Source organism: Galeopterus variegatus, unplaced genomic scaffold, assembly GCF_000696425.1.
Source record: "Galeopterus variegatus unplaced genomic scaffold, G_variegatus-3.0.2 Scaffold2992, whole genome shotgun sequence".
In the NCBI taxonomy this organism is placed as follows: Eukaryota; Metazoa; Chordata; class Mammalia; order Dermoptera; family Cynocephalidae; genus Galeopterus; species Galeopterus variegatus.
Window position 1 is genome coordinate 204,200 of NW_007729103.1, and position 27,178 is coordinate 231,377.

General features: G+C 36.0%; 1 protein-coding gene across 2 annotated transcripts in view; it reads left to right on the plus strand.

The window, feature by feature from the left end:
- RC3H2 (ring finger and CCCH-type domains 2) overlaps window positions 1–26,199 on the plus strand; it is a 36,623-nt gene extending 10,424 nt beyond the window's left edge. The window contains exons 5-20 of one of the 2 annotated variants that reach the window (XM_008583671.1): window positions 2,770–2,970; window positions 3,431–3,563; window positions 3,678–3,796; window positions 5,062–5,174; window positions 9,213–9,521; window positions 13,412–13,626; window positions 14,303–14,736; window positions 15,339–15,509; window positions 17,857–18,003; window positions 18,343–18,556; window positions 18,799–18,883; window positions 19,148–19,229; window positions 19,331–19,465; window positions 19,971–20,078; window positions 20,178–20,326; window positions 20,947–26,199. In XM_008583671.1, coding sequence (XP_008581893.1) covers window positions 2,770–2,970; window positions 3,431–3,563; window positions 3,678–3,796; window positions 5,062–5,174; window positions 9,213–9,521; window positions 13,412–13,626; window positions 14,303–14,736; window positions 15,339–15,509; window positions 17,857–18,003; window positions 18,343–18,556; window positions 18,799–18,883; window positions 19,148–19,229; window positions 19,331–19,465; window positions 19,971–20,078; window positions 20,178–20,326; window positions 20,947–21,142 — 2,811 coding nt within the window. In that variant the 3' untranslated portion in view covers window positions 21,143–26,199. The remainder of the gene's footprint in view (window positions 1–2,769; window positions 2,971–3,430; window positions 3,564–3,677; window positions 3,797–5,061; window positions 5,175–9,212; window positions 9,522–13,411; window positions 13,627–14,302; window positions 14,737–15,338; window positions 15,510–17,856; window positions 18,004–18,342; window positions 18,557–18,798; window positions 18,884–19,147; window positions 19,230–19,330; window positions 19,466–19,970; window positions 20,079–20,177; window positions 20,327–20,946) is intronic. The other variant, XM_008583672.1, reaches the window with a different exon arrangement.
- Window positions 26,200–27,178: the final 979 nt, after the last annotated feature.

Here is a 27,178-nt window from a genome sequence, read left to right on the forward strand (position 1 = left end):
GGTGACAGGTACTGAGAGAGGTGGAAAGAGGGCTGAATCCTTGAAGTTTCTGTGTTTTAAAGGAGTGTGGGTTGATGGCTGGGTCTTGTCAGAGGCCCAGAGACTTGGAAATAGAAAGAACTGTTGGCTACTATGAAATTAAAACATCTAAATTTGAAAACAAAGCTTATTTAGGTTATTTGGCTGGTTTTATAACTCCAAGAGTGAAACAGTTTAGACAGAAAGTTTTCCTTGGCAGACTGCTTAGTTTGAGATAATAGGTAATTGATGATAGAAATGTGTTTAAATTAATTCATTTATCTCCACTAATGAGGCTTGGATACTCTCTGCCTGATAGCCATAGTGCTTAATTTCATGTCATTAAGGCAACAATGGAAATGAATCTCTGGTTCCTCAAACATTGCTTTTGGCTAAACAGCCAAATTACAGAGATCAGTTGTCATCCTGAAGTGATTGACTAGGTTCTCACACTGTATCAGTGATTTAATGGAGTTTTTTTTTCCTTGTAGATATTATACTGATTTGTGGTAGATTGTCATACATCTATAGCTGCTACTAATATTTGACATTTGAATAACACTTTGATTTTAATATTATGCTTTCATTTCATCCTCATTGCCTCCTCATTGCCCTATGTTTAAAATGTTAAAGCATAGTGTTTGGATGAGTAAAAGGATATCATGCTGACTTAACTGCCAAGAGGCCTCACTTGGTGGCATTTACTTTTAGTATACTCACCATGGTCCACAGTCTTTTCCTCATCTTTATAGGCCTGGAGACCTGAATTTTGTGGGTACATACAGTAGATTCTTTTCTCAGAATCCGAGTCTCCTAACCAAGGGTCACATACAGCAGATTATCAGTTTTATTAATTTGTAATGAGAAGTTGAATTCTTAAATGCCTTGAATTCTGATGTCGGTAGATATTTTCCTATAAGAGTATCAAGCCTTTGCTTGCTGAGCATGGAATCAGAACAAGTTAATGATTCTAATGTTTAGTGCAGTGATTCTCAGTTGAAGGTATATATTAGAATCACCTATGGAGCTTTTAAAAGTATACATTCCTAGGCTCTATCCCCAGGGATTTTGACTGAGTATATCAGAAGTGGGACTTGAGCATTCATAAGTACTGTTTAATTGTGTGGCTTCAAATCCAGGGAGTCTGATTCAGTAGGTCTGAGATTGTATTTTTCAAAGCTTCACAGATGATTTTGATGCATGTTATTCATACTTTACCGGGACCAGGTTCTGTTGCCCTATGTCCTTCACTACTCAGATAGATAGATGCTTATTCTGCCCAAATTATTAAATACCCTGTCCCAACATGGTACTTGAATGAGTGTTACCATCCTCTGGTTCTTTGGGTTTGTTTTTCTGTTGTTTAGGTTGATAATTCCTCCTTTTGTTTCTTCAGTGTTCCTTTAAGTAGGTTATGGAGAAATATAGATTTTTGTGACTTCTAAGTTATACTCACACTACTTTTTAAGTTATACCTAAGATTGGGTTGATTAAAATTTTGTGTCCGAACTCTTCTACAATGTATTTATAGATTCCCAAAGAGAAGTAATTGTGACCTATTAACTCTCAGATGTTAACCTGATTTCCTCATCTTCATATTTTTGGGTGCATATTACTATTGTATGATGTACAAGCATCAGAAATAAAACAACCAATGAGGTAATCTGTGGATATTTTCTTTTACCCATAAGGAAACTAAGTTTTGAATGGTTTGAATGATTTGTCTAATCTTAAGTTTCAAAGCCTGGACTAGTCTTACATGTTCTGAATCCTAACCAAGTTTCAGTTATCATTGTAGTCATTAGCAAGTTTTAGTGGTTCAGGAATAAGTGTATCATTTATTATGGAAATTATCTAGCCATGTACCTGCATGTTTGGATTATTACACAACTTCACTAGAACATGTGAAACTCTGTAACTTTTGAATTTGTTTTTTTTTTTTTTTGTCACTTACGAGAGATTAAAGATGTATATATACCCCCATGATAATTTCTGTGGTAGCAGAAAATTTCTTAATCTAATCATCATATGGTATAGGGCTGATTATATACCTACCCATCGGCTAAATTTCTTACTTATCTATCTTTATCTATCTTCTGCTGCTATCCAAATGATGTTTTTTAAAACATGAATCTGTTCATGTCACTTTTCTGCTTAAAGGACCACAGTGGCTTCACCTTCCCTTCAGGACAATAACCAAACTCGTACCATAGTATATACAAGGCTCTCTGTGATTCTTCTCTGGCCTGTATCTTAGTCTTTAACTCTCTGTGCTCTGTTCTTTCACGTTTCCATTTCACCATTCGCTGCATTTCCTAAAATTCTATTCCTCACCATTCTTTGCCTGGGAACTCCTATTCATTCTTCAAGACTCAGATCATGTAGCTTTCAGCTGGGAGAAGCCCTTTCTAAGATCCCTTTTCTTTCCTTACCAGTCAGATGTAATAGCCTTTTCTCCACGTTGCCATAGAGCCTTATTATAGCACTTTAACTGTAATTTTCTCTTTACAAGTCTCTCTTCCCTACCAGCTGCTGAACTCATTGAAGATAAGGACTGTGTATTTAGTTATGTAAGTTCTGTTTTGTTCCAAAGAAGATTTTTGGTGAAGACATTATCTTTGTACCCTCTTTGTGTGGTGTCTGATATGTAATATATGGCTCCTCCACATCCCCTCAAAAACAAATGAATTGGTTGAGGGGAAAAAGTGCAGACCAATTCTGATGAGTTTTTTTTCTCTTTTCTCTTTTTAGGTTACCAAAAGGGATGAAGACTCTTCCCTGATGCAGCTGAAGGAGGAATTTCGGAGTTATGAGGCACTACGCAGAGAACATGATGCCCAAATTGTTCATATTGCTATGGAAGCAGGACTCCGTATTTCACCTGAGCAGTGGTCCTCACTTTTATATGGTGACTTGGCTCATAAATCACACATGCAGTCTATCATTGATAAGGTTTGTGAAATTAGAGATGCTGATTTTATACCATTGCTGTCACATTGAAGAGTATTGGGATAATCTAAAGGGACTAAAGAGACAAACAGAGATTCCTTTGTTTTTAAATATGACTCTTACAGATTTTCTCTTATTTTTTAACTTTCGAAATAAACTCAGGGATGCAATAGGAAAGCAAATACAGGATGTTAGCATAAAAGCAAGCTAGGCTTAAAGAGTCTCATTACTTAGATTCTGACCCCAGTGAGCTAATATAGCTTCTAAATAAGTTTTCTAAGTGTCTAATGATGAATTTCATAGGGCAGATTCTGAGGTGAAAATTTAATTCATCATTGATACTCCTACTATGGAATCTGAAGACACTTGAAAACATATTAAGTATATTGACTAATTGGAAGTATTTGAATATAGATGTGTCATAAGAAGCAGAGTAAAATTTATTCTCTTTTCTGTTTATTAGCTGCAGTCTCCAGAATCATTTGCAAAGAGTGTCCAGGAATTGACAATTGTTTTGCAACGAACAGGTGATCCAGCTAACTTAAATAGGCTGAGGCCTCATTTAGAGCTTCTTGCAAACATTGACCCTAATCCAGGTATGTGGGAAAATACTCAATTGCTTATACTTTTTCTATCTTTGAGATAAATAACACAGAGGAATTATTGCTAACAAATTCTCCTCCCTCTACACGTTTGGCAACTTTCTTTAGATGCCGTTTCACCAACTTGGGAGCAGCTAGAAAATGCAATGGTAGCTGTTAAAACAGTGGTTCACGGCCTTGTGGACTTCATACAAAATTATAGTAGAAAAGGCCATGAGACGCCTCAAGTAAGTACATTTATTGCACTTCTGGCTGCTGTTATCCCTAACAGAGTTTCATCCTGACATCTTAAGCTGTTTGGTTAATGGCTTCTGTGTGACTTCTCATAAATTTTTATTGTCTCTGTTCTTTTTGGAGAAATTCAGTTTTTAACGTACCTGATAAGCATTTTGTAACAGCAAGAGTTAAGAGGGTATTTTGTACATGAGTTCACTGCATTACAAAACATTTTTGACCAACTGTAGATCATTGATTCCTTCCATACATTTTGTTTAATTCTTTTCTACTGTAGGAAATTATCCCTTTTTTCTCCATTGCTATCACCCAAATGAATTTCTGTTTGTAAACGTATGGAATTTGAATTTCCAAGATATTTTTAATGTGCTTTAGAAATTAAGATATAATCCTTTATTCTAATAATAACTTCCCTTTACCAAGTTACTGTGGGCCAGTCCCTGTGTTTAACATTTTACATATATTATTTCTAATCCTCACAGCCACCTGTAAGGTAATTACTGTTTCCAAGCTGAAATTGAAAGAGGTTAAATAATATGTCTAAGGTTATGTTGTCAGTAAGTAACAGAGCTAAGATCAAATCTACCTCAAAGTCTGTGATCTTCCCACTCTTCTATCCTTATTCTATTAGAAGACGTTATAATTTCAAATATTAACTGCAAGTTAAATGTTTTCATCTTATTAGGGTCATAAAAATAAAAGCAACATCTTAGATTTTGATGCAAAGTATAGCAGTTATGATGAGTTTTTTATATTCTGCCTCATTGTTTATGTGAACTTAAATAGCTGACGCTTAAGAGAGTTGTTACCCTCAAGTTGACAAATGTATTGGTAATTTTCACTTTCAGGGAGAATTGTATTCTACCTTTCCTGGGAAAGTTTAAGTGGTCCAAGCTTTTGACTTTTTTTTAATGCTTTTTAGAATTGTTTGATTTTGGTATCAGAATTTTAAAATAGCAATAAATTGATAAGAAAACCTTTTCTTTTTGTGGGCATTGTGTTGCCTTACAAATAAATGGACATAACCTTTGAACCAGTTATAGATAATCTTCAAAAGGAGTGTCTAAAATGCCATCTCAGGGTTATGCTGTATAACTCACAACAGGAAGCAATGGAATGTTAGTTGTTTCAGCACAAGAATTACTTGTCTAATGTGAAAAAGAATTAGGAGTATAATCATAAAGGTTCTAAAGTCCCAAGAGTGAATAACAACTGGAGTCTCCACTTTTCCACACATTGAATGTTTTCCTTTTTGTAGCCTCAGCCAAACAGCAAATACAAGACTAGCATGTGCCGAGATCTGCGACAGCAAGGGGGGTGCCCACGAGGAACAAATTGTACATTTGCCCATTCTCAGGAAGAGCTAGAAAAGTAAGTTTTGAGAATTCTCTGTCATATGGGTTTAATTGTTGTTGTTATTGGGAGCGTCATATATGGTCACAGTTTGTGAAGTGTTTCAAAAGTGCCAGCAAGTTCACATTGTGATGTTCTTTAGATTACAAAACCTTTTCTTTTGATACCATAAGGAGATTAACCTGGTTGCAAGATTGACATGTTAAGTAATTAGAACTTTATTCAAGAGTCATATTTTGAGACCATTTTATAGGTAGAATCCATGTTTTAGCTCAGCACCTGTGCAAAACGAAAATACCCCTATGTACACTCTTACTTGCTCAGGTTCAGTTAAACATAACAGCAAAGTTTCAGGCAAAATGGTAAAGCAGATACATTTTCTTTTTATGACTTTTGGTCTTGTTAGCATTCTCTTTTCTCTGTCTTCTTTTTCTCTTTCTCTTTTCCTGTGAGTAACCCCTTTTCCTTTGTCTATTTACCACAGGCATAAAAGTAAATGGATGTAAGCAAAAATTGTCCAATTTTTGTTGTTTTTTTTTTTTTTTCCCCTTTTTGTCTTTTTTCATGACCGGTAACGGGATCGCAACCTTCAGTGTCGCGCCCGTACCGGGACTGGCAACGGGATCGCTACCCTCGGTGTCACGCCCGCACCGTGCTCAACCAGTGAGCGGACCGGTCTCTACATGGGATCCGAACCCTCGGCGGGAGCGCTGCCGCACTCCCAAAGCGCCGCACTCTACCGAGTGCGCCACCAGACTGGCCCTTGTTTTGCTTTTTAACCAAAACTTTCATTATGAAGACCTCACCAAAAAATTAATCCCAGCCTTTCTACTGAACAATTGGACTGTATATCGACTCTTAGTGGACATCTCCATTTTGTTTTTAGACACTTTAAACTTAAACTAAGCTAATTTTCTCCTCCTGTACCATCTCCTCTACCTTCCATCTGCTCTCCCTCTGTGTCTCCTGTCTATCCAGTCATACATTCCGTGTTATAGGAATCTTTTTTTTTTTTTTTAAAGATGACCAGTAAGGGGATCTCAACCCTTGGCTTGGTGTTGTCAGCACCACGCTCAGCCAGTGAGCAAACCAGCCATCCCTATATGGGATCCGAACCCGCAGCCTTGGTGTTATCAGCACCGCACTCTACCGAGTGAGCCACGGGCCGGCCCTTATAGGAATCTTTTTTGTCAGCTGTCCTTCCTTAGCTCTTCCTCCTTAATCAGTCACCAAGTTCTGCCAGTTCAGCTTCCTGTATTTCTATATAGTCCTATATTTCTTTATAATATATAAATACTACATAAATATTTATATTGTTATATTCTAGAACCAGGATGTTGGAATCCTAGTTCCCAAATATTGCTGCATTCTGGGGAGTGTCAAAAGCCTGGGATCAACCAGCTCAACAAATATTTATAAAAGATTGATGAGCTAGGTACAATTACTCAAGGTGCTCCTAGTGGAGACAGAGGAATAGTAAACATGTAAATAAGCAATTTCAGTGATTTTTGTAGACCACAGCAAAGAATTTGGATTTTATTCTGGTTGCAACAGGAAGCCATTGTAGGGTTATATTCAAATGTAATGATGAGATTTTAATTTTGTCTTGGAAATGTCACTCTTGTTTCTGGATGGATGGTGACCAGTTAAACTGCTACAGTGGTCCAGGTCCTACCAGTGTAGCAATGGAAATGATGAAAAGTAGTCATATTTAGGATACATTGTGGAAGTAGAGCGGATAGGGTGGACAGATTGAATATTGGTCTACATTGTGGAAGTAGAGCTGACAAGGTGGACAGATTGAATATTGGTCATAAAGAAAAGAAAGGAATCAGGGATGACTCCAAGGTTTAGAGCCTGTATAATTGGGTGGTGTCTTTTACTGAGATAGGAAATTATTTGGGGCAGAAAATCATTAGTTCTCTTGGCCACACGAAGACTGAAGTTCACTCCACATTTATGCAATAAATGTTTGTTGAACACCTAGTATGCACAAGGCACTATATGTGCTAAAGAGAGAGAGGTACATAAGAAAAGCAAAATCCCTGTCTTATAGGGCTTATGTTGTCGTAGAGGAGGTGGACGTAATGCAAATAAATAGAAAGCATAATATCTGGTAGTGATTGGTGCTATAAGAAAAAAGGTGAGGAGAAGGAGAATGATTGGGAAAGGGAGATCTTCTAGACAGGATAGTCTGGGACCAGCTCTCAGAGGATATGTTAGGAACAGGAACTCTTTGTCCCTTATCTCAGAAGGAGTGTGTGGTTACAGATGCAGGAAAGTTAGTAGAATTAGTTATGGAAAGACAAGTAAATCTCCTCTGGTTTCATCTATTTTCTCTCTTAAGTGGGAGACACAGTGTCATCTGCTGTGGAGGGGCTATGGAGAGTGATGGGGGAAAGGATAATTAGAATCGGAAAATGAATTTAGCAAAGAAAAGTATGAATGAAATGTTTGGCCATTTTACATAATAGTCTGTAATTTTGAAGGGAGTCTAGACAGCATGGTTGCACGATTTTTCTCCAGCAACATTTAGCTGCTTGGGATCAGGCACAGAGTAAGTGAAGATTTGGGTTGGGGTTTTACCAAATGAGTTCTACAGGGGAAGTTGGCCAAGGGAGTTAAAGGTATTTACACGGGAGGGATTAATGGTAGATAATGGATTCTACGATGGGTAAGGAAGGAAGTGAGTATTTGAAGAAGCTCATGATTTAAAAAGACAATCAAAACATTAGTTTTTGCTTGCTAGAGCAGTCTTAAGGATTTCGGAGATTTGTCCTTTGCAGATGGAAAGCAAGGAGCATCTGGGCATTTTGTATAAGAACATCAAGAAGAATGAGGAGTAGGTTTCAAAGAGCATGTTGAGGAAAGCCCAGGGATCTTTGGGCCCCTCTATGCCACCAAATTGCTTTTCTTAAATATAGACCTGCTCATGTCCTACCTTTTTAAAGAAGTTAATCATTGATTCCCACAATGTCTACAAGATGACATGTAAACTGGCCATCACCTGTTTTTCTTTTAACTTCATATTCTTATTCCTCCACCTTCAGCCAGTGTGATCTGCAAGCACTTTTATTTTATATAGTGAGCTCACACACGCACACAAGTAAGAGAGGGAGATGGAGAGAAGAGAAAGATTGAATAATGAAGCTGTTTATAGATGCTGAAGGACTAAAAGGAAAATTATTGTGAAAGTATTGCTCATCACTACCACTATTTATACTTAACTATCATATGTTTATGTATAACATCATTATCAGGTTAATTTAGGCATGTACAGTTATTACCCCAAATGTGTATAGTCTTCTTTCTGTTCACGTCACTTAACTTTTCACCACTTTAAAATATTGGAGGGAAAATTGACTAATACTACATTATAATGAAATCTTTCACGTATAAGTAGAAACAAATTTTCTTAAATGGAGTCCAAGATTGAATTGCTTCATGTTTTAGAGTACAACAACATTTGATCACCATAAGTAAAACTCAGAACTTAGTATCAGAAAAGGCTTTAATACACTTTTTACTTTAGGCATAGACTAATCTGAAAAATATAATGCAAAATTTCTATATTTTGGTGTAATGTTTGTTTAAGAATGAGTTCTGCGTTTATTTTTCCTTTAAAATTATATAATGTTTTAACAGTTTGGTAACAACAGAGAATACTTTCACCTCTTGCATATGTTTTATCTATCCTGTGTTCCCAACTAAATTTGGTACTGGTATTTGTCATTTTTACATGATGTACTTTATATACCAATTATTCACAATTTTCAAATGATCTCTTTCCACTCTCTCAAAATGCTGTTTTGAATATATGTGTACTCTTTTTGCTGTATTATTTGCCTGTGTGTTCATGTATATTACATACATCTGTGAATGGCAGATATATTTTCATGTGGCATCTCAGTAAAATTTGGTGTAGACTATATTTGATATTTACCTGAAAAAAACTTTTTTTCAAAGCTGTTTTCTTATCTTTCCCATTCCCATTTTTTTCCTTCAGAGTAAGATTTAGTAAAATATTCATCAATATGTTGATTGTTTTTGAAACAGGTATCGATTAAGGAACAAAAAGATCAATGCTACTGTAAGAACGTTTCCTCTTCTAAATAAAGTTGGTGTAAACAACAGTGTCTCAACCACAGCCGGAAATGTCATTTCTGTCATAGGAAGTACTGAAACAACGGGGAAAATTGTTCCAAGTACAAACGGAATTTCAAATGCAGAAAACAGTGTTTCCCAGCTAATCTCACGTAGTACTGACAGTACATTAAGAACTCTGGAGACTGTGAAGAAAGTGGGGAAAGTTGGCACGAATGGTCAGAATGCTGCTGGGCCTTCTGCAGATTCTGTAACTGAAAAGTAGGTATTAGATAAAATTATTAATATGAGTTCTTTATCCTTTTAGAAATGCCTGAGTATTTTTATTTATCCTGAGGAAGAGCAGTTAATCAGAATTTTCACAGAATGATCATGTAGTAGAAAAAGTACTAAAGACCAAAAAATTTGAGTTCTAGTCCTGGCTCTGCAACTGTGTACCTCCGTGAACTTGGAAAGTCATTTCAACTTTGGATTTTTTTCCCCTTAACTCTACAATGAAGAGGTAGGACCGGAATTGGGTTCTTTGACACCTTGTTTCCTTGAACTTTAGGATTGATTCCATAGAGGTGCCAGAAAGGAACTAAGTAGAAACCTAAGCAAGTGAGATGGTGAGCCTCTAGCCCTGTTTCAGTCAGAGCATTTTCACTTTATTTATACTTTCTTTTTTTTTTTTCCTTTTTGTCTTTTTTTCGTGACCGGTAACGGGATCGCAACCCTCAGTGTTGCGCCCGTACCGTGACCGGCAATGAGATCGCAACCCTCGGTGTCGCGCCCGCACTGCGCTCAACCAGTGAGTGGACCAGTCTCTGTATGGGATCCGAACCCTCGGCGGGAGCACCACCACACTCCCAAGCGCCGCCCTCTACCGAGTGCGCCACCGGGCCGGCCCTTATTTATACTTTCTAATGATGTATAGAGGAGTTAAGTGGGAAAGAGTTTGGAGCCAAACTCTCTGGACTCAAGTTCTGGCTCACTGTTTCCTTAGCTGTTTGCTCTTAGGCTAGTTACTTAATCTTCCCTCCTCAATTTATTCATCCGTAAAATTAGAATTATTATAGTACCTACTTCATACGTTGGTTGTAAGGATTGAATGAGTTAATAATGCATTGTGCTTTGAAAAATGCCTACCAGACAGTAAGCCCTTTGTTAATATTAACACCATTATTGTTGGGTGTCACCGTAAGAGTTCATCTGGTGAAGGGTTTGGTGCATTAAAAAGAAAGTTTTAAAACTTTCAGATGATCTGAAAAGTTACTTTCAACTCTAAAATCTCATGTATTGTTTGGGGTCAAACATGATCTTGAGTCAAAGCGTGATCAGATTTTGTTGCCCATAAATAGTCTGTCAGTATCTATTATCTGCTTGCAAGGAAAAAAGCATTATGTTAGGTACATAGTAAACTGCTAGTGATTTCATGTAATAAATGATGAGTAGGTAAGCAGTAATATTCTCTACTTCTGCAGTCAGCATGTCATAGAGGAAATTGTTTATTAAAGGTCCTTTATGATTTTCCTGGGAGAGGTTTTAGAAAAATTATATTAGAGAACATTGTCTGGTTAGCAAATGCTAACTTGCATATTCATTCTGAGTTCTGTTTTTGGCACTATTGGAAATACATGAGATGCAAGATATTTCTGCCTTTAAGGGATTTGTGATGATATAGTTGTGGAGACAGCATTTACGCAAAGGAGGCAATGCTTTAATTGGATTAAAGGACAGAAAAATTTTATATTGCTGGGATAAATGTGGGGGAAGATTTCAGAAATAAAAAGAGCAAAGCATGGGTTAAGTTTGTGGATAATTACATGCATTATAGAGGAGACCAGCCTTTTAGAACTAAAGGTTTATATGAGGGGCTGGTGTAAAATTAGATTAATTAGATAGTTTGGCAGCAGATTATGGAGACCTTATTTAAATATGTTTAGGAGATGAGGTTTTGAAGGGTTTTGGCAAAGTAATGTTGTAAAATTATTATATTCATACAGTGGAATATCATTCAGCCATCAAAAGGGAATGACGTACTATTACATTCTACAATATGGATGGACCTTGAAAACATGCTAAAGGAAAGAAGCCAGATACAAAAGGCCATATGTTACATGATTCTGTTTATGTGAAATGTCAAAAATAGGCAAATCCATAGAGACAGAAAGTAGATTAATTGTTGCTAGGGTCTGAGGGTGGGGACGGGAATGGGGAGTGAGTGGATAGGAGTGAATGGGGAGCTAATGGATAGGAGTGACACCTGAGCTAAAGGATACATGTTTCTCTTAGGGGTGATTAAAATGTTGCAGAATTAGATAGTGGTAATAACTGGACAACTTTATGAATATACTGAAAACCACTGAATTGTACACCTTAAAGGGATGAATTATATCTCAATTTTTTTAAAAAAATGGACTAGGGAAAAAAACTTTTTAAAATAAATTAATTTACTCTTTCAAATATTATGGATCATCTAATATGTACCAAACACCAAGCCAGTTGGCATAGCTAATGAAAATGAATTAGATATATTCCCTGCCCAGGAGGGTCTTGCAGTGTAATTTGGGACATAGTCATGTAAAGAAATATTATGTAATATATTCTGAAAGGTTCTATAATGGTGTTGTGGTTCATGTGTTAATGGAACACAGGAAAAATGATAACTAATCCTACAGGGAGGTGGTGTTGAAAGTTTTTTTGGTGGTGAAGTGATGACACCTGAGCTAGTTCCAAAACTATGGATAGTAAGGAAGGAGGGGTTTCCTGGATAGAGATAGGAGCACAGGCAAAACAATGAAGGTATGAAAGAGACTTCAGGGAAGGAGAGCCCGGAATCCTGAAAGTCATCTAGGATATATATCTAGTAATCTAGCTCTCTGAACGGTAAGTGACTAAATATTAGCTTTTTCCTTAAGTCTAATTTTTTGGAATAGTTTGCATGAGTTCATGAGGCTGTGAATGTTTACCTTGTCGTGGATTTTGGTGCCTTTTTCCTGATAAGTCTAATAATTCGCCATTTCAGGGTATATAATATTTTGACACCGAAAGACTAGATAATTTATGTAAAGCACTTAGCATAGTGCCTGGACTACTAAATAACTACTAAATAAATATTAGTTATTATTATAAGGAAATCCTAATCATTTTTCTTGTTGCCTCTATTTAACTTGTTTAAAGAAAAAGCACAGCCCTAAAATATCTTTAAGCCAATACTTTTGTACCTACTGTCATTACACACAGTTCCTTAGTTATTTTCTGCATTTCAGTTCACAATTACACATAGAAGTAAGTATCTGTTAGACTGATCTGCTGTGCTAGACTTAAAGGCAGCCCGTACACCTTGTTGTTAATACTCTAGCTTTAAAAAGACTTTCTAGTTTCAGAAAAACCCTCTAATCTAGTTGGAATGAACTGTATTGAATTCTCAAGTAATTAACAAGATCATTTTCTTGAGTCACCACATATCTAAATCTTTGTCAAAGTTTAACTTCTTAAATGGAGATAAGAAAGTCATAATAAGATTTTCTGTAGCTGATTATTTGCTGACTCAACCAAATGCATTCTTTTATGTTAAAAAAAATAAAAGTTTGTATATTATGCAACAATTTAATGAGTTGCCATTTTATTAGAATTTCATTCATCCAACAGATAATTACTAAGTACCTCCTGTGTGCCAGGAACTTCTAGGTGCTGAGGATACAAACAAAATAGAAAAAAATGGCCTTTCCTCCAGTAGTTTACATTTCAGCTAATCTAACTCCTCCTCATAGAGAACTCTTTTTTTTTTTTTTTACCATGTTTGTCTTCTTTGTCGCAGAGAATTCTCCTGGTGGACTGTATTGTTTCTGTTGGGAACTTATTGAATGGTAACTTTTTTTTATTTCCAGTAGGAAAAACCTTTGTTTAAAGAATGGGTTAAAAGGGACTGATGGATCACATTAATGCCTGGGATTTGTTTTCATTTCTTGTTGCCCTCACCAGAATATGAAATCTGTTATTACGATTCTGTGAATTAGGAGTGTAAGGTGGCAGTGAAATATGTTGCCCTACTTGTCACTGTGGAAATATCTGAAGTGTTTTCTATTAGTGGTTTCACTGAATAATTTTATGAAAAATGTCTACTGAGGAAGACTTATCCTTTGCCCTTTGTTAAATTCTCTCTCCAGTAAAATTGGTTCTCCACCCAAGACTCCTGTAAGTAATATAGTGGCTACCTCAGCTGGGCCCTCTAATGTGGGAACAGAGCTGAATTCTGTGCCTCCAAAATCCAGCCCATTTCTATCTAGAGTACCAGTATATCCTCAGCATTCTGAAAACATTCAGTATTTTCAAGATCCAAGAACTCAGATACCCTTTGAAGTCCCCCAGTACCCGCAAACAGGTAAGTAATTTTAGACAACTCTAAGAAAAAAACTGTAATCTAACATTCATTTCCCTTAGATAAATGAGTGAATCATTTATATCTATTTAGAATATCTGCATTTAAAAATTAATCCCTTGGATTATATGAGCCATAAATTTTCTTTCTGCCCTAAGAATCTGAGATTCTACATACTGATAGTTTTAAGGTTGTCATTTCTATTAATCGAGTAATTAGGGTACATGACTGAGCTTTGGGAGGTTCTGTAAATCCCCCAAAATGGTATACAAAATGTTTTGTTCATGTATGCGTATGTATAATTTTGGAAGGAAAGTGAACAATTTATATAGATTTTGAAAGAGATTTTTTAATCTCTACTCCCAAAAAGGTTAATAAGAATCAATGATGTGAGTAATTACTTAATTCAAAACCTGTGGCAATAGGTGCCCTGGAAGGAAATTTACCAGCCATATGTTAATAGTTCTGTCATATGTTTTTAAGGAGTAGTATTAAATGTTAATGATTTTCATATAGTGATATCTTGAAAATATGTAGCTTCTTTATAAAGCAGAGTAACTAAACTAAAGTTTAAAGTTTATTATATTTTCCCACTTAAAGGCTGCTTTAGACTTAAACCATGATAAAATGTTGGATTTTGCTGATATTACTTTAAATATTTCTCTTTCTAATTTTCAAGGATACTATGCACCACCTCCAACGGTACCAGCTGGTGTGGCTCCCTGTGTTCCTCGCTTTGTGAGGTCCAATAATGTTCCAGAGTCCTCCCTCCCACCTGTTTCCATGCCATATGCTGATCATTACAGTACATTTTCCCCTCGAGATCGAATGAATTCTTCTCCTTATCAGCCTCCTCCTCCACAGCCATATGGACCAGTTCCTCCAGTACCTTCTGGAATGTATGCTCCTGTGTATGACAGCAGGCGCATCTGGCGCCCACCTATGTACCAACGAGATGACATTATTAGAAGCAATTCTTTACCTCCAATGGATGTGATGCACTCATCTGTCTATCAGACGTCTTTGCGGGAAAGATATAACTCATTAGATGGATATTATTCAGTGGCTTGTCAGCCACCAAGTGAACCAAGGACAACTGTGCCTTTACCAAGGGTAAGTGATGATGAAAACAGGAATGTTTTACTATAGTGTAGTAGTTAAGAGCACAATGTGTGCAGTCACACCACCCAGGTATATATATCCTGGTTCCTCGACTGACTAATTACATGACTTACAAAAGTTATTTGACCTCCCTTTACCTCAGTTTTTTCATCTGTTTGGTGGAAATAATAGTAATACCTACCTCATAGGGCTATTGTGAGAATTAAATAAAAAAAGCAAAGCTTTTAGAATTGGGCCTGATACATATTAATGCTCAATACATGTTATATTTGGATAGGAAACTGATGGGAAGGTAAAAAGAAATCTCAAAAATACAAGGACAGGGCCTTTTTTCAGTATCTCCACATATGAGCAAATGACTTTCCTAAACCAGAAGAGTGAGTGATCAGATTTTACTTTTAAAATCAGTCGAATGAATAAATATTAACCTTTTTGTTCAAGTGTGTAGAGAATAGATGAGGGCAACTTCCCTGCTGTATTTTTTTTTTGTCCCAATAACATCATAAACTATTTACATTATTTTCACAGAGCATAGTTAAATTTATTCACCACTCCTTAGATGAATAAGATTGTTTCTTTTATCCCCCCCTTAGGAACCTTGTGGTCATTTGAAGACCAGTTGCGAGGAGCAGATAAGAAGAAAGCCAGATCAGTGGGCACAGTACCACACTCAGAAAGCACCTCTTGTTTCTTCAACTCTTCCTGTGGCAACACAGTCACCAACACCACCTTCTCCTCTGTTCAGTGTAGACTTTCGAACGGATGTAAGAAAGGTTTTAATCCCTTGATATTGCAGGGATAGGTCTAACAGCTGACTTCAGATTATTCACTCCAACCACGGTTAGCTATTTTGGATAATTTTGCAAAGGTTTGGTGTGCAGTTGAATGTAGTTCAGTAAACATTGAATATATAAGCACTATGGCTAGATGTTGAGACCATTAAGGCACAGTCCTTTATCTACCAAAGATTAAAAATGTGGGATGGCTGGTTAGTTCAGTTAGTTATACACCAAGGTCAAGGGTTCAGATGTCTTTGCCAGCCAGCCACCCAAAAAAAAAAAAAAAAGATTGCAGAATCTTTCCAACAGTATAGTTATTGTTTTTATGGTTTTATTAATAATAAGATTTATATCTACTGTTTATGGAGCACCTACTATGCCAGGGACTGTTAAGCATTTACATAAAGCTATTTTATTTTATTCTCACAATAACCTTAGGGGGCAGGTATTATCCATATTCTACAGACTAGGAATCCTACTCAGAGAAGTTAAGTAATCTGCCCAAGATCTTTCAGCTGGGATTTGAATCATGGTCTATCTGAGGCATTTCTTCTCTACTTCATAAGAGGTGCAGAAATGCCTACTGTATTATTCATGCTGTTTACATCACTGTTATTGTTCTTGGCATTACAAGTTTTTGTACCAGGATGTTTAACCTGGTGTTTTTAGTACTATTATATTAGAGAAAACTGTTAATTTTTTTAAGAATTTCTTCTGATTTATTTCCCATCCCCAGAAATTGAGATGTAAAAAAATTTTTTGAAATTAAAAAAAATAAATAAATAAAAGACATTATTAAGGCAGAGACTAGAACAGTGGTTACCTGAGACTGTGGAGGGAAACAGGGAAGGGAAAATGGGGAGAGGTTGGCAAAAGGGTACAAAATTACAATTAGATAGTAGGAATAAGTTCTGGTGTTCTGTTGCACAGTAGAGTGACTATAAAAATAAATTTTTTTTATGTTTTCATTGTGAAAAATTTCGAACATTTGCACATGTAGAGAGAATAGTATAATAAACTCCATGTACCCATTGCCCAGCTTCCACAATGGTCAACTCAGCCAATCTTGTTTCATTTGTAGCCTCTTTTCTCACTGGATTATTTTGAGGTAATCCTAGGCATCATATTTTTTCATCCATGAATATGAGAGTACTTCAGAAAGTTCATGGAAAGATTTGTATTATCTTTTAATTCTTCTTTTTGCAGACTTTTAAGTACCTCATATTTCAGTAAGCTTTGAATTTTAAAACTAGATTTAAATCTGATCAAACTTAGATTTCAGAGCAGTTAAACATCTTGGTAACAGTGACAGAGCTGTCACTTGCTTAACAGAAAAGTATATTTTCATTTTTTAGATTCTGTGCTTTAGGAAATGAGTATTTCCTTGAGATTCAGATCTGCTATCAGCTAGCAGTATGACTTGGGACAAGTTATTTAAGCCTTGAGTGTCCTTATTTGTATAATTAATAAACTAGATTTAGGGCCGGCCCGTGGCTCACTCGGGAGAGTGCGGTGCTGATAACTAGTATGACTTGGGACAAGTTATTTAAGCCTTGAGTGTCCTTATTTGTAGAATTAATAAACTAGATTTAGGGCCGGCCCGTGGCTCACTCGGGAGAGTGCGGTGCTGATAACACCAAGGCCCCGGGTTCGGATCCCATATAGGGATGGCTGGTTAGCTCACTGGCTGAGCGTGGTGCTGACAACACCAAGTCAAGGGTTAAGATCCCCTTACCGGTCATGTTTTAAAAAAAAAAAAAAAAAAGCTAGATTTAATGATTCTTACAACTTTAGTATTATGGTCGTGTAGTATTCCTTATTCACAGTCCCTTTAAAATTTATTCACTTCCCCTTCTAGCTCCAGAGCCTTCTTAGAGTTCCTTTTGTTCTTTATTTAATACCACGTGGATCAGTGTTGTTTCCTTGTTTTCACCTTTTCTTTTCTCAAGAAAATTATAAACTCCTTTAATACATAGACTCTGATCTTTCTATGTGTGCATGTCTGTGTATTTGTTTTCTTTTGCTCTTTCTCATTTTTTTTGGAGCACCCCATGCCATGTTCGTAGCTTGTTATAAATATTTGTTGATTGGTTTTGATAGTTATCAGTCAGGAGTTCCTTGTATGCACTTAAAGGATAAGGTAAAAAGAGAAGGCATGCTCTTTTCTATTGTGTAAATACTATTTGTTGCTTAGAAAAGTTTTCTATTTTAGTTATTTAAGGAGTATAATTGTTCTCTATGAAGTCCTCTGAATTCTATAATAGTTACTTTATGTTAGTCACAAGCTTATAAGTTGAAGTTTCTTACTAATTGGCTTTTTTTTTTTAACCAGTTCTCTGAGAGTATGAGTGGTACAAAATTTGAAGAAGATCATCTTTCCCATTATTCTCCCTGGTCTTGTGGCACCATAGGCTCCTGTATAAATGCCATTGATTCAGAGCCCAAAGATGTAATTGCTAATTCAAATGCTGTGTTAATGGTATGATGTTGCCGGGTGAGAGGGTTGAAGGGGGGAAGATAATGCATGTTGCTTCAAGTTTTGTAATGAATGCTTTTATCTTTATATTCTTGCTATGTATAACTTATTTGTATGCAACAGGGTTATATTTATGTGAGTCACAAATAAATTGCATTTAATATTTAAATTATTTGAGCATACTTTGATGGTTTATATACTTGTTGGATTATCATTGAGATCTAGACTTAGTGTTAAATTTACTGGAGAACCTAATTACATGTCTTTTAATAGCATATACTTGTATTACTAGCTGAAGTAATTGCCAGAAGTCCTTTTATTGATTTTCTTTGGTTTATGCAGGACCTGGACAGTGGAGATGTTAAAAGAAGAGTGCATTTATTTGAAACTCAGAGAAGGACAAAAGAAGAAGACCCAATAATTCCCTTTAGTGATGGACCCATCATCTCAAAATGGGGTGCAATTTCCAGATCTTCTCGTACAGGTTACCATACCACGGATCCTGTCCAGGCCACTGCTTCCCAAGGAAGTGCAACTAAGCCCATCAGCGTATCAGGTAATCCATTTAACTGATACCTAGTCTAATGTTTTCTAGGCACTGTGCTTTTTAATCCCCAACCTGTGAGACAGAGAACATACCCCTTCATTTAACACCCATAGTAAATTCAGTACTAAATGATTTAACCAGAATCAGATGGCTAGTGAGATAAAATACAGATCTTTTTAAAAAATTATACATTCACATTTATATACCGATTTTTTACTTTTCTGATCATTGTTGCTTCTACATTTCTACAGATTATGTCCCTTATGTCAATGCTGTTGATTCAAGGTGGAGTTCATATGGCAATGAGGCCACGTCATCAGCACACTATATTGAACGGTAATGTTGCTCTTCATTCTTTAGGATTCTCTGTTTTCAGACTTGTGTGTATCTTCAAAGTACAAATCCTACCCTCCAATTGTTCATGATATTTATTTTGCTACATGAACTATATAACAGATTTCTGAAAAATTTTTACTTTTACATATGGAGTAATAACTGAAACTTTCAAGGTTGATTGATTACATAAAACATGTAGTCACTACTGCTTTAGTTGCTTCACTTATTTCACTTTTATTACAATAAACGTATTTCTCTTTAAAGGGACAGATTCATTGTTACTGATTTATCTGGTCATAGAAAGCATTCCAGTACTGGAGACCTTTTGAGCATTGAACTTCAGCAGGTATGCTCTATGTAACTTAGCTCTGAATTTTTAAAAAGCAGAATGACAGTTGAAAGCTATGATTGGAAGTTAACTGTATTCTTTTTTCTCTCCTTACATAGGCCAAGAGTAACTCCTTACTTCTTCAGAGGGAAGCCAATGCTCTGGCCATGCAACAGAAGTGGAATTCCCTGGATGAAGGCCGTCACCTTACCTTAAATCTTCTAAGCAAGGAAATTGAACTGAGAAATGGAGAGGTAAAGAAACTGAATCTCTGAGCTTCGTGCTTAATGTATTTGTTTTCTGCTGCTGCTTGTTGGTTTATATCATCACTTAGGCATTTTAGTGTGCCTTTTTCTTTTTTTTGTCTTTTTTTTTTCCGTGTCCGGCAACGGATCGCAACCCTCAGTGTTGCCCCTGTACCGGACCGGGGACCGGCAACGGGATCGCAAGCCTTGGTGTTGCTCCCGCGCCTCGCTCAGCCAGTGAGCGGGAGCCGGTCTGTATGTGGGATCCGAACCCTCGGACGGGAGCGCCGCTGCGCTTCCCAAGCGGCGCACTATCCAGTGCGCCACCGGGCCGGCCCCAGTGTGCCTTTTTCTGATGGATGATTACTTTTAAAACTTACAGTAGAAATAAAATTGTAGTCCCAGATTTTTTTAAAAGTAATTCTTTAGTTAAATCATTGGGATTCCCATTTTAATTTAAAAGGGAAACCCCAGGTTCCAGAGGTATAAATTCATTGTTTTTCCTATTTTATAGAGTGATTATACAGAAGATGGAACAGATACTAAGCCCGATAGGGATATTGAATTAGAGCTTTCAGCACTTGATACTGATGAACCTGATGGACAAAACGAACAAATTGAAGTACGTACCACAGTTAGATGATTAGGAGGCTTTGTTCCATTGGGAATTAAAAAATATAAAATATTTCGATACTAAAGGATTAACATTTTGTTTTCTTAGGAGATCCTGGACATACAACTTGGTATCAGTTCTCAAAATGATCAGTTGCTGAATGGAACAGCAGTGGAAAATGGTCATCCAGTCCAGCAGCACCAAAAGGAGCCACTGAAGCAGAAGAGACAGAGTTTAGGTGAAGACCATGTGATTCTGTGAGTGTTAGACAGAAAATTCATAACCAGTGGGCATAGGGCGTGAATATTTAAAGAGAAGTATTTGGCTTTATGCTGTGAGGGGAAGATCTTATAGCTTAGGGGAATGATTTGGTCAGTCTGGATTTTTAGGGTAGAAGAGGTAAATTTAAACCATATTGTTAATATGGTTCATTTTAATAGCCTAAAACTTGTTTTTGTTGGGATAAAAGTTAGTTTGTGCTCCAGCATTAGGTTATACACTTCTTCAGTCTAGTAGTGAAACTTCTAGACTACAAAGTAGAGAATTAAAACCTAGATTAAGGGTTTCTCTTTTTAAAAGTCATGTTAGGTTTTCTTGGCTATAAAATTGCCGTTTTTTATAATTATTGCCAAAAATATGGGCTTAATCTTAAATTTGTAGTTTGTATGGCCTTTAACCAGTATTTTAATTTTTTATTATAGTTTTTGAAAAATGGGACTTTTTTAGTGACTTCAGTTACTTTTTAGTGTTAAAGACATGCATTTGCTCTAGAGGCTCTTAAAGCTTGATATGGCTTTCATTAGCATGTATGGTTACTCTTAAAAGTTTTCACTTAAAGCCAATTTATTTTAATGTCTCTCAATTTATTTTCTCTCAGGGAGGAGCCAAAAACAGTTCTGCCGGTAACTTCTTGCTTTAGCCAGCCACTCCCAGTGTCTATTAGCAGTGCAAGTTGCCTCCCCATCACCACATCTGTCAGTGTTGGCAACCTCATTCTGAAAACTCATGTTATGTCTGAAGATAAAAACGACTTTTTAAAACCTGTTGTAAATGGGAAGATGGTTAACAGCTGAAAGGAGGTTCATCTTTCAAATTTGTGACCACTCCATGGAAGCATTTACACTAGCTTTTTATATATATAATATATATTATATAATGTATATTTTTTTTAAAAAAAGATATTACTGGGGGCATCCATTTCCTGTGGACTCTTTGATACTTCAAGCCCTCTTGCATTAGCATTATGAAAAAAAAAAAAAAAGAAAATTTACTTTACTAGGGTAACACGTTCACTTTCCAGAAGTGATTGGAATTTGGACAACATTTAACTTAAGCTTCAAGCAGCTTTTTATGAGTTTGTAGCAATCCGGTGCAGTAACTGAGCCATTTCCTATTTTAAATGGCTTCTATAGAAAATTAACAACTCAGTTATTAAACTAGCAGGATCCTACAATGATACATCTAGTGAAAGTAGACTTAATTAACTTATTTATTTCTATTTTATGTTTCATTGAGAGAAATTTCCATCTCATTCCAGCTGCTTTATTTATCTTTTTCATGGGACTTTGCATGGATTTTTTTTTTTCTTTTTTTTCTTTTGAAGAATGGAGTTTGACATTCTTACCATAGAGTTTTTACAGGGTTATATACTAGCTTTCTTTACTGCATTATATGTTGGAGTGTGGTGCAGTGCTTTTATCTGTAGCATTTAATTTTTTTAAAAAAATTTTCCATTTTTCGAGAATAGTCTCTGCTTTGTTAATATTTATACACAGGCTACTTGTTGAAGTAATTAATTAAAAATATAACCAAGTGCCTAAGTCTTTCAGCTGATGTACTAGATATTAAATTCTCCTAAGTTATGCAGAATCGTTTTTACAATTTTGATAAATTATGCACTAATGTAATGGCAGTTTTTTAAAATGCAGATTTAAGCCTGTACATTATTGAATCTGATGACTTGTCAAAAGTATCAGGTGCTTTCAGCTTTCTTGAGAAAACCCTGTATGTAGCGTTTGCACTGACTAACAAGATGGTATTGCTAGGTTTTTTAATTTAAACTAATTAATTTGGATGTTCTTTGCATTATCTTGGTTAAATATTGTTTATTGTTACTTCATGTTTCAGTTTAATTTTCCTTGTTTTCCAACTGTTGGGTTGATAAGATTATGAACCATGTAATAGTAGTACATTGGCTAACATTTATTCATACTTAAAAACGTAAATAATTTCTGCTCTGCTAAAATACGACTGAAATTGTTTTGACTTGGCATCTGAAAGTATGCAGTATGTTCAACCAGCCATGCCCCAGATTTGTGGGAGGTATTTTATTGAAACCTGAATTTCAGTCAACATTTGAAAACAAAAGCTGGGCATTCCTTCCTGGTGATCTTACCTATAGTTTGTCTTTTTGTTTTTCTTCCGTTTCTTTAAGATTAGTTTGACTTTTGTTATTATTTTTTTAATTAACTTCTGTGAAGTTGTTTACTCTGAAAATTGTACTGGAATATTTTAAGCCAAGCTGATCTTTCACCAGGTGTACTGTATGTAAGGGCTTTTCCTGCTAGCAAGATGCTTAAACAGGATCATGTTATTGGTCGTCTGAGCTATTTAGTTGTTTTACAAAACCACAACATTGTATCAGATAAGATTTTGATAAAAGTTTTGTGCACATTTCCAGGGGTGGGAGGGTTGACATTTCCCTGAAATTTCTTGATCAGAATGAATAAATACCGGTGTTTGATACCTGTCTTAATGAACATGCTCATAAGGTGACTGATAAGTTGTAAATATACCTGAAAAACAAAGGGGTAGTTTTGATATTCTGGTGTCAGTATGGAAGATCTTACACATTTATTTAATACTCATATGTTTGAAGATGTTTGTTTGTAACATAACAGCACAGTAGCCTTGACTTAGTTTCCTTTGGTTAGTACTGTACCTTTTTGCCATGGCCAGTGCTCCCCATCCCTACAATGACATTTTATTTATTTCACTCTGTAACCTGAAACGAATAGGAATAAGAGTTTTAAACCATGTTACATTAACTTATTTCTGACATTATAAATTAGCCTACAATATTACATGAACATGATTGTTATATAATTTATATGAGAACCTTTCTATAAATATGCGCTTATTACATTTGAAATGCTTCCAATGTACTTTATTTGCTGTTTGTAATTCCAAAAAGGATATGCAAACCAGTCAGTATTTCATGGATATTTAATAGTGAGATCTTCCATGTTGAAGGTAATGTATTTTTTTTTAAGATTTTAAAATTGCTATTTTGTTACAAAATAGAGACCTATTAACAGTTTGAGAGCTCCTTATGTGCCCTCAGGGAAAGAACCCTCTGTGCAACAGAACTACACAAAACATCTTCAGCACGTTCTGAGGGTGAATATATACTACATAAATTGATCTTGTGTATTTAATGTTATCTTTTTAATTTTAAAATTGAAATTTTGAAACTTGGTTGTGCTCTGCTGGAGGGGGTTAGGATAAACTGCTTAGGTGTTTGCCTACTTGTCCAGTAAAATTACATTTGCATCAGTGTATGTATATACCCACCAACCTTATTGGTATAGCTCAGAACATTTATATTAAAATAATGCTTGTCTTGCAGCAGGTGATCCCATAAAACAGTAAAACCCTGTTCTTAAAAACTTACTCTTTCTCGCTAACAACATAGGAATTATTTCTGTGTTGAGGTTATTCTATATTACATCATCTCTCTGTGTACTGGCCACTTTCTGTCATAGTGGGTTTAATGTGAAGTAAAGCCATTGTTTCTGTCACTTTAGAAGAAAGCAATCCGTCTGATCCTTCTTCAAAATGGTACCTACGGATATCATAGAGGAAAATACTACAAATAAGACCGAGGGTGTGACTTTTTAAAATTGGGGCATTTCCTGTCATTTGACCTTTTACCAACATGTCATGATGTACATGTTTAGAATCAAAGTATACAAAGCAACAGGAGAGGAAATTTGCAATGTTGGTAACTAAACTGTATATGTTGCCTACGGTCTAGTCAGGAAAAAGTAGACTGAGGTCTGGAAAGCAGGAAAGTGGTGGGGTTTTTTGTTTTTATTTTTTGTGTTTTTCTTTTTCAGCATCTAAGTCCCATTTCAAAGTTCATGTGCCTCATTCAGTTTCTGTGGATGTAGCATCAGTAGTTCTCTTTTGTAGTCTCATTTCATTTTAGGAATTCTGAGAAAGTTACATATATGTTTTTTCTATTTGGTACCTGAACAGAACAGATTCCTTTGCCCTTGCTGCAGTGACTGACTTACTTTCAATGTCATATGATGAACCAGTGTCATACATGAAAGTTGTGCACTGTAATTTTCAAGAGAAGGTAGTTCATTAGGCCAGTGGCACTGAGTTTTTTTCCCTAATAGCTATTTACTGTAGTAAGCGAATAATAAAAGAAACCTCCAACACTAGAACTGAAATTTTCCATTTGTATGGATCTAGTCACTTTCGCTCAGATTTCAAGTTGATGCTAAGTATATAAAGCACATCCCAGTTTTATATGATGCCTTGAGAAAATTACAGGGTGCACAGCAATTTGTAGGAATTTCAAGTGGGATTATTTAAACATTTGAAAAATTGTTTTAGAAACCATCTAGCTTGCCTTTGCATTTTAGGTGTTAAAGCCAATGTCTTGGTAACGGGTGGAATTTGCAACAGTGAGATTCAGTATGTGATTTCAACTTTGAATCTGAATATTTCTTCCCTAGCTTCTTTGAGTCATCTGAGCAGGCTGTCACCAGTATTGATAACTAATCATTAAAGGAAAAGTTACATTGGAACTATGTATTAGTTTCCTGGAAGAAATTTTCTTGTGTTTTAGTGAGTGAAGAGTGTTGATGGGATCACTTACTGTAACTCCTTCTATATAAGGACCCCTTCTGCAAGCAGAACACAAATGAACATGCTCAAGGAGTATCTCATTTTCTGGATAAATTGGATAGGTTTGCTAGTAACTCCTTTATACTAGCGGTTTCTTTGTATCCCTTTGCTGGCAAGGGAGTATAAGGAGTCAGGGCCACAGATCGAAACACTTCACATTTGAGTGTAACTCCAAGAGCAGTTATTTCCCCAAGACTGAAATTGGCAGTTTTTTCCTTTTTTTAAATACAAAATTAAAAATATCCCCAAACCAATGGAAAACAGACACTGGCTGCACTTAGTACTGCCAAAAGCCAAGGTCATTTGCACATAATCCATCAACCTGTCAAGAATTAGGCCTCACTTTATAACCCAAGGCATGGAAGTGCATGCATTCTTTTAGCTGGGCAAACAATTATACTGTAGTTGTGATACAACACATGTGGCTTTTATTTGTACTGCACATATCCACTGTACAGCCACTTGGGAGTATCGTGGTTAGCTTGCAGCAACTGCTGTCTGCGTTTATACTGTTTATTGCATATTCTTTTCCCTGGAAGTGAAAGAGAAATGTTTTTCTTGTTGCATTGATTACATTTTATAAATTTGCTTAGCTGGAAAGTTTGGGAAAAGAGGCCTGTTTGTCAATTGTACAACCGATTGTGAAGCTCTAGTGTGAATATTTTTACGTCTGTATTAGACATTTTCTTTGCAAATCTATTGTTCGATTGAAATGTAAATGAAATTAAAGATGGTGTACACCCATCATGTAAAAAGCAGGCACCATCTCTAAGATGGATTTAATGCTCATTTTTAAGGCATATACTCAGCTTCTATTTAAAACTATAATTTAAAATAATTCTGTACAATGAAATGGGGAATATATATGGGAATAAATTCTATTCCATTTATTTCAATTTGAATTTCCAAATTGTAATGTTTCCCTTTGTGCTATAGGAATAGGATTAAATGGGGGAAGGCTGGGACTTATAAGGCCTGTATATGGGGGGAGGGCAGAGATGGAACAATGAGGGTTGTGATGATAGTGAATAGCGAAGAGTGAATTCTGTGTGTTTTTGCTGTAGCACTGAAGTGAAGAGATATTAGCTTTGGCTGTTCACAAAATAGAGCATCATGATTTTCAGTGTTTGAGAGAAAATTGATGGAAAAAGTTTGCAGTACTTGACATGTATTTGCATGCACAAAATAAAATTATTTGTCCACCTTAAAAGTTGTTTAGCGTCAATATTGAGTTTGTAGTATATTTTAGTTATCTTAATTTTCTTGGTATTTTTAGACTTGACAAAGCTACTGGGACACTCTTTAAATTGGGATTTAAATGATTACCTGCCTCAACCATATATCATTGGGAAGGATCTGAAAGAAATGAATAGACCCAAGGAGGTTGAAATATTCCTTAATTTTGTCAGTCACTTCATTAATTCAATATAGAGCACTTCCTGTGCAGAAGATAAGGACATAGATAATACTGAGTTTACAGTCTAGTGGAGAAAATAGGACAGATAACATAAATAACTAATACAAAGCAATGTATCATAGAAGAAGTAGGAAGACAGTTCTGTAGACCTCAGAATACGAACTGAGAATTTCCAGAGTGGGTGTAGATACCATTTTCACTGGGCCTTTATTCATTCATTCAGCTGATACATTTTAAGCCCCTGTCAGTGATAGTCATTAAGGTTAAAGGTCAATGAAACACGAACCCTTCCTCTAGTAGCTTATAGTGTGGAAAATGGGAAAGACAAATTTGAGTAATTCAGTGAGCTATGTTCCAATGTAGGGTGTATAAAAACTTAAAAAGGGAAATTATGGGTCTGGTGGTGGTGGTGGTGAGCCAGAGGAGGTAATTCTCTGCGAAGTGACCTCTAGCTAGACTTTGTAGGCTGAATACCATTTCACCAAGCAGAGATAAGGGGAGGAAGCACCCTGAGTAGCACCTACGCTACTTTCACAACAACACACTAGATCTTTAACAACGGTCCTTCACTATAGATATAACCTGTATTTTACATTGGACATGTTACATGCCCAAGATCTCATAACTAGAAAGTAGTGAAGTTAGAATTCTGATTCAGGTCTGCCCTCAGAGAGGTAGTGGTGATTGGAACCTATTTTAGTCATAAGTGTTACAATGGGAGCGGTATTTAAGGAATGGTGATTCACTGACTAATATAAATAAGCTAACTCTT